Here is a 10,862-nt window from a genome sequence, read left to right on the forward strand (position 1 = left end):
AATTGTCTTTATCCAAAGGAGAGAGAAATTTCTCATATCTTTATGAGAGGACGTAGGTTTACGACTTGGAGCCAGGCACCAGCTGGTTAGGCTCCCACCCTCCCGCAGAAACTGGGAGACAGGGGGACTATCCTCCTTAAGGATTACATTTCAAAGAGATGGTTCCCGGGTCCTTGAGAAAAACAATCCTGAGTTGTAAAACTGGCAAGAGGCTTATTTGGCTTTCAAAAAGATTTACATACATCTCAAAAGGGCCGAGAAAGAATTCACAATTACAAATATTCTAAAGTAAATACTCTTAAGAAAAGTGTGAGGGAGGAGAGTTTTTTCCCTTTTTTGCACCAGGGAGAATTAAAAATCATTTTACCTTCTTTTAAGCTGTATTCATCCTTACACCTTTCGTTTCACAATTATCACAGCTAACACTTATTGAATGCTTATTATATAACAAGGCTTTGCACACAACCGCCTCAGTTAGTCCTCTAACAACCGAAAAGACAGATACTGTTATTACCATCCCCATTTGATGGATGAATACACTGGGGCCCAGAAAGGTTGAGTGACTCGCCCACAGAATCACACAGTGAGTAAATGGCTGAGCTTAAAGTCCAACCCAGGGGTGTCCGATTGCAAAATCAGCGACCTTAATCGCCAGGCGACAGGGCTGCTAGAGAGGAGGCTGAAACCCAGTAGTTCTTACAGGGCCCCATGCCGGACTCTTGGGGGAGAGGGGGTGGCAATACTAGGTTGGGGGAAAAAGGCTACGGCAGGCCCCCTGGGAAACCCCAAAATAACCGGGGCCTGAAGATTGGTAGGCAGAGTAGGACTGCATTCCCAAGAAAAAATGCCACCTTAGAATTTATACAGTATTGTACACCACTAACGAGGCCACGCAACCACCAAGCCCTTACTCTGGAGCAGACCGCTCACCAGACCCCGCCAATAGACCCGGATCCGCCTCATCACTGAGGCCCGCCTTTCCGATCCACCCTCTCGGTCCTCGTCTGCTCCGGTCTCGCAACTGCGCTCGATTGGTCGAGCCTGAGCCAGCATGGCGGCGCCCGTGTAGCCAGTCCGCTCCGCGAAGGGGACGGTGGCCGCGGCGCGGGCCCCGCGGGGGTCAGAAGTCAGCATGCTGAGGGCGGCGTGGAGGGCGCTGAGTTCGGTCCGGACCCGGGCAGTGACCCACGCCCCAGTCCTTGGGCTGCCGGGCGGAGGGGGCGCCAGGCTTCCCTGCGACCCGTGGGGCCTTCTGTCACCTCCTCGAGGTGAGGAGCTGAGAAACCGGACAGCGGGAGTAGGGAAACGGGGGGCGAGGGTGGGGAGAAGCGGAGCGGCAGGATAAGGGAGAGGGGGAGAAGTCAGAGGAGATGAAGAAACGTGACGCAGCGGGGCGGGGAAGAAATGGGGCGGCTGCTAGGCGCAAAGGCGCGCAGACCGTGGAGGAAGGTAATGCAAGAGCCGAGGGGGGATCGAGGCTGGGCTGTTTAAGGAGATGGACCTCGGTCTTCTCTCTTCTATGCAGGTCTCATCCTCCAGGCCGCCCGCGGATATGCCGTCCGGAAACCAGGTGGGGGCTCTTGGGGTGGGACTTGGAGCCGAAGGAGACTGCCTGGAAGGCTTGGGGTGGCCAAGGGGACAGAGGTGGCTAGTTAGAGCCACTAGATGGGGTGGGCAAAGGGGTGGGCCAGAGATCCCAAGCAGAAGACCCCACGTCCGTCTGTCACAGAGCTGTAGGCCTGAAGCCTGCATGGAGGGCGAGGGGAGGGGCGGTGAAGGGCGGGAGCCTTCGGACCGGGTATGAGTGAAATGAGCTAGGCAGAGGGAATGCGTGGCCGGCCCTAGCCAGGCTTGCCTAGAACGTAGCACTTCGTGTCTGCCCTTCTGACTTGGAGGGCGTGGTTTCTCATTCCAAGGCAGTCTGCATAGTGGTTAAGCTCTCTCTTACTAGGTTAATGCCCTTGGATAAGTTACGTCCTCTGAGTCTCATTCTAAAATGAGTGTAAAAGTGTGTATTTGAGAGGATTGTTATTAGGATTCAATAACGCATGAAAAGCATCCTTAGCACTGTGCTCCATAAACAGTAGTATCTATTAGTCTTAATATTATTGCTCTTAAAGTATTATAATATTAATATTAAATTATTGCCGCTACTGCATAGCGGCTAAGAAGGGTCTAACTGGAGAAGACAAACTGATCTCTGCCATGCCTCTCCCTCACCTCCAAGGGACGACAGGGATGCACACAGGAGGCTGAGGGTTTCCTGTGGCCTCTAGTTGGTGCTTGCTTTTCCATTGTGCTAAAGCTAGGAGTCCCTCCTCAACGCCCTTATTTCATTCATGCAGTCAGCCGGCAAGTGTTTGTTGAGTGCCTGTTCTATGCTGGGCCATGGACCAGACTGTGGGGAATTCAAAGGGAGTTAAACTCAGTCCTTCCACAGGAGGACCCATCCCAGTGGGGGGAATCTGATAACTGTAGATCCAGACAGGTGTATGAGAGGTCAAGGCACAGTATGGAGTCTTAGGAAAGGCCAACATGAAATATCAAGGCAGGAGCCCACAGGGTTTGCAGAGGAGAAACCGAGCCCAGAGATGTCCAGTGCCTGGCTTGAGACCCTGGATGTCTCTGACAGAGTTGGTGAGAAGAGCCAAGTCTGGGAGGATGGGCAGCGAGAGTTGACTCTTGGTGTTTTCCATCCCTACACTTGACAGTCCGGCCCAGCCAAGAAGATGACCCGCCCCCTTCCACGCTGCTCAAAGACTACCAGAACATCCCTGGAATTGAGAAGTAAGCAGGAAGAAATCTCTTTGATGAGGCAGGGGTCCTGGGAGGATTGGCAAGGAGAGGGAGAAAACAGTGGCTTCAAGGCCTGGCCCGCTGCGTCTGAAGTTTGATTATAGAATGGGGAGAAGTATAGAAAGCCAGGCATGGTGAGGGTGAGTGGGCAGCAGGACAGATGGAGCTCAGTGGCTTGCCTTTTTTGTACTCTAGGTAAGACCTTATCCCATGAGCTGCCAAGGAGGCAGTATGCCTCACGGGTCTTTGTAGAAATCTCTCGTCTCCTACTCCTCCAAAAGCCCCGCGAGGGAAGAAATAGTGTCCCCAAGTTATAGATTACCAAGCTGCCCAATGTCGTACAGCTCCTAAGGGGCAGAGCTAGGGTTTGAATCCAGGGCTAAGAGACACCAAAGCCAGGAGCCTCTGTCCTGCACCGTGGGAGCTGGGCAGTCCCCCAGTCCCTTCCATTGTGCCATGAGACATGAGAAAGAACAACGATTATGGAAGTAAAGTGTCTCGAGACAGACTGAACCATATTCTAGCTAAAATGGAAATCCTCTCTTTGCTCTCCCTGTGACAAGTCTAGAACACTCGAGCTGACAGCCCCAATTTTCTGTAGTTATCACATCGTTCTATGTTCTCAGCCCACGTTGAGGTCAGATCCACGCTGACTTTTAATCCCTGAGAAATGGCTCCCGACTTCCAGAGAGACTCATTTGTTGTAAAAGAAGTTTTCGCTCATCGTTGCTTTTCAAACTAAAATGGAAACGGCATTGCTTCCCCTTTTCCCCCTCTCCCTACACCTGTCTCTCATTGCTCTGGTTTTTCCACAGGGTTGATGATGTTGTGAAAAGACTCTTATCTTTGGAAATGGCCAGCCGGGTAAGTGGCCTGGGCCAAACCCCAGCCTCTCTCAGTCCTCTCCTCTGGGACTCCATCCTACCCTGGTAACACCTCCCATCCCATGCTTCTCAGGTCATAGCACTTATCCCACTGTCATTCTGTGTCCACTTGTCAATACCCCCAGACTGAGCATCTCAAGGGCAGGGACAGTCTTGTTTCCCCATTGTACCCCTAGCATCTGACAAACAATAGGTGCTCAATAAAGATCTAATGACTGAATGAAGGAGCAAGGTTTGAGGAAATTCATCCAACAAGCCATTTCTCCTGTCAGTGGCATCGGCCTTAGGCTCACCTAGATGTGAATAGCCTTGTGGTTGCCCAGAGGCCATGCCCTGGTGAGCAGAGTGAAATCAGGCCCTGAGCCTTTAGCCCAGTTGCTATGACACAGCCATGGCCTCGGAGGTGTGAGGGCTAGTCCTTAGTGGGTGGCAGACCTCACAGGTTCTCTGTCTCTATCTTCAACAGAAGGAGAAGCTGAAAGTCAAGCAAGAGCAGTTGATGAACAAGGTCGTGGCAAACCCTGAGGACACCAGCTCCCTGGAGGCTCGAAGTTGGTCAGGGTGCCCTTGGGGAGTGGGGATGCAGGGGAGTCTGCTACCTGGTACTTGATCCAGGGCTCTTGTCTGCGAGCGCACTAGGGATTAGATGTGGCTTGACAGAGGGAAAGACAGGAATGACCAAGGGCACTGAAAACTGGACTCTATCCTAAGCTCTGTGATGCTGGAGTCAGTGCCCAGGTCCTGCCTCGTACCTCTGTGTGAGCTCAGTCAGGGTCCCTCAAGAACCAAAGCTTGTGTCTCTGTCTGTCTCCACTCTACAGTTAAGTAGTGTGAAGGGCCTTGTGGTCAGGGCCAAGGTTCCCACTGCACTCTCTGCCGTGCTCCCAGACCTCAGCGTGTGTATGGGAAGGGCCTGCTGTAATGACAGTCTCTCCTCCGGGTCACCTTCTGCTTTTGCCTTCACCCCCATCTTTGCAATACGGGCGGGAATCAAACAAGAGGATACCTGAAGGAAGGATTTTCTGGGCCTTTAGGAGATGAGTGGGAGCTGATAATTTTGAAAACTCATCAGTGAAAACACAGAGATAAGGGTGGCAGCTGGAAGGGGAGAGGCAAGGAGTAGACCCTTGACAGTTTTAGAATTGCATTGGCTAGGACCTCCGGTGCAGTGTTGAATCATTAACCATGAAGCATACATCCTAGACAAATTCCTGTATTTAATAGGAATGCTCTAAAGTTTTGCCATTAAGAATGCTATTTGCGGGGCCGGCCCCGTGGCCGAGTGGTTAAGTTTGCGCTCTCCACTTTGGCGGCCCAGGGTTTCGCTGGTTCGGATCCTGGGCGCAGACATGGCACCGCTCATCAGGCCATACTGAGGCGGCATCCCACCTGCCACAACTAGAAGGACCCACAACTAAAGATATGCAACTATGTACCAGGGGGCTTTGGGGAGAAAAGAGGAAAAATTTTAAAAAATCTTTAAAAAACAAAATGCTATTTGCTATGGTCTGGAGATGGTATCTTTGTGCGATTAAGGACCTTCCCTTTCTTAGGCTTTGCTTTCTAAAGGAAAAATAATCCAGTCTTTTGAGAGCTTGAAATTCAGAGTGTTTGGGGAAATATAGAGAGCTATACAAGAGCATTGGTGATTGTTATTCCTTGAGGTCTTGAAACGTAACCCAGGCCTGGGCCCTTCCTTCCTCTGTGCCCGACTCTCATCCTCTGTGGTTTGTGGTTTCAGTTGTTGCCTTGACTGTCAAGATCCGCAATTATGAAGAACACATGCGGAAACATCGAAAGGTAAACCTTGGGCATTGTTCACAGCTAAGCCCCAGCAGCCCGGAGAGAGGAGCCTGGGAGGTGGAGGGCTCTGGGAGAAGCAGCTTGAGAGGCCAGGTGGTCACAACCCGAGTGCCCACCCCTCAGATGCAGTGGGGAAGACATTTCCCTCCCGCCTCCGGGGGAGAAATGGGAGCCTTCCCGGGCTGTGCTGAGTGTCACCAAGGTCAAGAACACAGACTTTAGAGCATGGTCACGGTGTCTGGCATGTAGTGGGTGCTCAGTAAGCATTCACCAAATGCATGAATGGGGTCAGATTTCCCTGCGTTCAAATCCCAGCTCTGCCACTTCCACTTAACTAGCTGTGTGACTTTGGGGAAGTTACTTTACGTATCTGAGCCTCAGTTCTCCTGTCTCTAAAATGGGGATCTTAACAGTGCTTGCTGACAGGATTGCGAGGACCATGGGAAATAATAATGGCAGCCAACATGATGCCTATGAGGTATTTAAGCTTCACGCTAAATTCTTTACACGCATCAGCTCATTTAACCCTTAGAGCCATCTTTCTATCCCATTTTACAGAAGAATAATCTAGGCATGGATTAATTAAGTTATTCCTTAAGGCACACCACTAGGAAATGATGTGCTAGGACTTGAAACTAGGTGATCTTGCTCCAGGGCCCATATTTTTAACCATTATGCCGTATCTCAGCGGTGTTGGGCACAGAGCTGCTGTGACTAGGGAATTGCTGGTATTTTTAATAAACCCGTGGTTGTGAATACAGACTGACCCACTGCTTGCCTGCACCTCAGTGTTTCCTGGAGCTGGTCGAGCCTGCTCCTCGGAGGTCAGTTTTGTTCATTTGGAGCGTGGACCACCAGCCCCACTGCAGAGGTCCCTCACAGAGCAGCACCTGGCTGCGGGTAGGGGTCTCCTGGAGGAGCACAGGCCTCCCCTCCTCCCCACCCCAGCTGACCATTTGCTGAGCTGTGAAGAGGCTGAGTGGTGGTGTAGGTGAAAGAGTGAGACCAGTAGACCCGAGCCAAGACCTGACCTCACACGAGGTCCCTGCCCAGCACAGTTCTAGGACCTCACATGAATCAGATAACATCTTTGAGCCTTTGTTTCCTGTCTGTAAAATGAGGCTAACGATGACAATATCTACTGCTAATATTTGCACTAATATTTGCTTAAGGTTGTTGGGAGGTTTCGATAAGAAGATGAAATGACCATCCTTTGCTACCATGAAGTGGCACACTAGTTATTCATAGAATACTAAAAGTAGTACCGACTCTTACAGGACAAAGCCCACAAGCGCTATCTGCTGATGAGCATCGACCAGAGGAACAAGATGCTCAAAAACCTCCGTAAGACCAACTATGTTGTCTTTGAGAAGGCGTGCAAGGAGCTGGGAATTGAGTACACCATTCCCCCTTTTTACAAGCGAAAAGCCCACCGCCGCTGGGTGACTAAGAAGGCTCTGTGCATTCGGGTACGAGTCAGAATTGCTACTTTGGTTGGCCCCACTCTGGGACTGTGCTGGAGAGGGCAGAAGGGAGGGGTCTTCTGTTTTTGATCAAGGCCTGGAACTGGCCCCAAGGCCTTGAGGTGGCTCACAGGCCACCAGCCCCATGGAGAAAGGCTGGAGTGCCCATCTGGGGGAGTCAGTTCCCAGCCTACCTGTTCCAGGTCTGAGGTTTTGCATAGGATCACAGTCTTTTCCTGCTCCCTTTCATCCCCAGGTTTTCCAGGAGGCTCAAAAGCTGAAGAAGCAAAGGAGGGCCTTAAAAGCTGCTGCAGCAGCCCGGAAACAAAGCCAGAGGAACCCAGAGAGCCCTTCCAAAGCCGGACCAGAGGCAATCAAAGAAAACCAATAAATCCTGTTAAAGTTATGTCTTTCTGCCTTGAAGACTAATAAGAGAGAAGGTGGGGCTCTTTGTGGCCTGAGGAGGAAGAGGAATTCATCCGTTCATTCAGCTCTGGGATCCCAGGGCTGTCTGAGACAGAGGGCACATGCTCATCACACACACTCACATACACCACTCCCTGTCGTCCAGGTGGCACTGCAGTGGAGGCGAGACTGAGCCCACAGCAGCACAGAGGAAGTGTGGCTGGCTGGCTGCTAGGTGAGAGGGCCAGCTGTAGCAACTGCCTGCTAGACTGGGCCCTAAGGGAGGAGTGGAAGTTCACAGGGCAGAAATGGGAGGGAAGGGAACCTGGGCAGAAGGAATTGGATGCACAAAGGCAGAGAAGCCTACAGGTGCGTGCTGTATTCAGAGAGCAGTGAGGACTGGAAAGAAAGCTCATAGGGAAGCCGAAGCTGGGCCGTGAGAGGCTCTGTGTGCTAGGCTGAGAAGGGTGTGCTCAGGGAGTGGGGAGACAGTTAAGGGTTTAAAACCGAAGGCGTGATGACAGCAACAAGTCTGTTTAGATAGTTAAGCAGCAGCAGTGCAGAGGGTGGATGGGAGGGGGAGAGATCAAAGCAATGTATTGTGCGGGGGAAAGGGATATTGGGGTTCAGACTGAGAATCTGATAAAAGCTACAAGTGTTGTCCCCAGGAAACCACACATATATAAAACTGCTTATAAATTCTGGGGAGTTACAGCTATCCCCTTCCCAACAGAGCCCACCTGTTTACACCAAGTTAAGTGCCAAGGCCTTAAAGCCTGGCTGTGTCTTCACATGCATGGGGAGAAGGGGATCTCTCTTCCTCTTCTTATAAGGGCACTAATCCCATCACGAGGGCCCCAGCCTCACGACCTCTTCTAACCCTCATCACCTCCCAAGGCCCCACCTCCAAATACCATCCCATGGAAGTTTGCACTTCAACATATGAGTGTGGGGAGGACACAGACTCGGTCCATAGCACTGGGGAAAAACTGGGCTTCATTGTGAGTGTGAAGGGAAGCCAAAAAGGAAGACGATGTGTTAAGTGATGTCCAAAGGGCAGTAGGAAATTTAGATCCGGGGCTCTAGACAGGTCTGAGCTAAAGACAGGTTTGGGAGTTAGGTTTCGGTGGTGCTTGAAGCCCTGGGCGTGAGTGAAAGTGCCCAGGGAGAGTGTAAAAGAAGAAAAAGGGCCGTGTCAGGATGAGAAGGATGATCTCTGAGGGCTTAGCCTGAGTCAGGAGGAGCAGGTGAGGTCGAGGGGAAGGTGAAGTGAGGGTGGCACAGAGAGCCTGGGGTCCTGCAGAATCAGAAGTGAGATCAGAGGCTCAGAACTACAGGTGAACTGTTCGGATATCACTCCGAGAACAGGAGGGAAGGCTTTTGATGGGGCGGGACTCTGAGTGGACACAGCTACTTAGAGATCTTGTCCTGGAGGGCCAGGTGCCAACATTTATGGGGGCTAGTGGAGAGGAAGGAGAGAAAAAGAACAGACGTTAGTGGAGCAGGCCCCACAGGAAAGGCCTTGTTTTAAGGGCTGCCTTTTTAAGCACATTATCTAATCTTCAAAGGCACTTCTCCTCCCTCCCCCATATTGGCATAATTATCCTCATTTTACCATGAGAGAATTGAGGTTCAGAGAGGTTAGGTAACTTGTCCAAATTCACACAGCTAGTTAGAGGCAGACCTAGGATTCAAACCCACATCTGTCTGGACTCCAAAGCCCACGTTCTGTTCGCTATACTACACTGCCTTGGGGCAAACAATGGTCTGAGAAGCTATGGGAGGAAGCTACACTATGGCAAACGCAAATGCCTTTAGCAACCAGGCAAGTAACACAAATACAGGAAGGCCAGGTGTGAGAGTGATGCTAAGCTGCAGGTTACATTCCTATCCTAGTTATGTTCCCCTTTAAGATGGTGCACAGACCAGGCAAAATCAAATCAAAGCCTTGGGCTGCCAGCCTTCAACTACTGCATAGTGTCTGATGCTGAGATGTCAGTTCAGGACCAGAAAGGCTTTACTGTGAAGAGTTTCAGGGGGTGGAGAGAGCTGAAGCCCAGTTGCAGTGAAGTGGGGAGTCAGGATGTTAAGGAAACCCAGGTTATGAGTGTAGACTACTCTTTCAAAAACGTAGCTGTGAAAGGAGGGAAAATGGACCATAGGAGGTGTGGGAAGGACTTGAGTTTGGTAAATGTCAAGACTTTCCAGTGGTGGGTGTGGTTATGAGGAAGAGAAGGTGATGCTCCACAGAGGGAGCGACTACCGGTGGGAAGAGTTCAGCTGGATTAAGGGGAGAGGGGATGTCTCCCGAAACGTAGTTGGAGAGCCTTGAATGCCAAGCCGGGCATCTGGACTGTGATCTGTCAAACAGTAGGGAGCCACTGAAGGGATATGTCATATTGAAACTGGGTCTTCTGAAATTCAGTCCGGTGCAGGTGGAGGAAAGAAAAGAGCAGTAATATGGAGGAACATAGTAATGCAGACAGAAAAAGAAGCGAGATAAATATAAGAAAGATTTTGGAGGAAAAAGGAGAATTTGGTGAATGATAATTAATGGGACCCAGGGAGACGGAGTTGGAAGCCAAGGCTCAGGTTTCAAGTGTGAGCGGCTGAACGGAGAGATGATTAGTAGGTTTTAGAAGTATTGAAATTTACAGAAACGGTTGCTCATCAAGTAAAAATGCACAGCCGATGGCAGGAAGGTGATCCTGAAGCTCAAGATGGAGGTGAAGCATCGGGTCACCGTTCTCAAAGCAGAGAAGCGGACGGGCGGCCTGCTGAACGGTGTGCCGTAACGCCCTTAGGAGGGCCGCCGGCACGCACCTGCCAGGACGGGACACACGTCAACGGTGCTGGCTTGCTACGCGGAGTATGAAAACAGGTGGGGCTTCACTCCGAGTAGCTTTTAGGGAGAAATACAAATAATTCAAGGGCTTCTGGTCCTTCCCTCATCTAAAAGAAGTCAGTTCCCATTTTACTGAGTGCTTTCGTGGCACTCTGCACGGTCTCGTTGTTTCCTCCCTGCATCCCTATGAGGTGGGGGTCACCTTCACTTTACGCCTGAGGAAGCCCAGGCTCAAAGCACCTGCCCAGAGTCACACAGCTAGGCAACAGGCGAGCCGAGACTGGAACCAGCTCCGTCTGCCCGGAGTCCGCTCTAAAGTTTTGCTCGGATTTGCCTCGTGCACGGGCACGCAGCCTGCGGCCGGGCGGGCCCGAGGGTGGTCGTGTGGACAGGGCCGGGCCGGCGCGGAGCCGCCCCTTCCTCCGCGCCACAGCCCGCCGGCCGGCCGCCGTCCCCCGGCCCCCAGACCCTGCCCGGCCCGCGGCCTTCCGCCGGGGCTCGGAACTGCAGCCAGCGTTCCTCGCGCCGCTCCTGCCTCCGACTCGGACCAATCCCCCAGCCCAATAAGCGGCCGCCCCCGGGCGCCTCCCAACAAACGGCCAGCTGATTGGCTCCCTTTGCCGCCCGCCGCGTTGCCCTGGCAACCAGACCAAAGGGACGCGGCGG

At 52.0% G+C, this 10,862-nt stretch overlaps 1 protein-coding gene across 1 annotated transcript; it reads left to right on the plus strand.

The window, feature by feature from the left end:
- The first annotated feature begins 1,035 nt into the window (after nt 1–1,035).
- Nucleotides 1,036–7,352, plus strand: MRPS15 (mitochondrial ribosomal protein S15). The gene is made up of 8 exons (XM_046662879.1): nt 1,036–1,268; nt 1,526–1,570; nt 2,712–2,787; nt 3,612–3,660; nt 4,147–4,231; nt 5,422–5,480; nt 6,761–6,952; nt 7,203–7,352. The coding sequence occupies exons 1-8, from the start codon at nt 1,133–1,135 to the stop codon at nt 7,335–7,337; spliced, it is 777 nt and encodes a 258-aa protein (XP_046518835.1). The 5' UTR covers nt 1,036–1,132; the 3' UTR covers nt 7,338–7,352.
- Nucleotides 7,353–10,862: the final 3,510 nt, after the last annotated feature.

The sequence above is a fragment of the Equus quagga genome, chromosome 5 (assembly GCF_021613505.1).
Source record: "Equus quagga isolate Etosha38 chromosome 5, UCLA_HA_Equagga_1.0, whole genome shotgun sequence".
NCBI classification, from domain to species: domain Eukaryota; kingdom Metazoa; phylum Chordata; class Mammalia; order Perissodactyla; family Equidae; genus Equus; species Equus quagga.

Bases quoted from the DNA above. Each gene is read 5' to 3' on its own strand.
- MRPS15 (XM_046662879.1), top strand. From the start codon at position 1,133: ATGCTGAGGGCGGCGTGGAGGGCGCTGAGTTCGGTCCGGACCCGGGCA. The intron at 3,661-4,146 runs GTAAGTGGCCTG...TATCTTCAACAG, and splicing joins CTTTGGAAATGGCCAGCCGG to AAGGAGAAGCTGAAAGTCAA. The intron at 4,232-5,421 runs GTTGGTCAGGGT...TTGTGGTTTCAG, and splicing joins CAGCTCCCTGGAGGCTCGAA to TTGTTGCCTTGACTGTCAAG.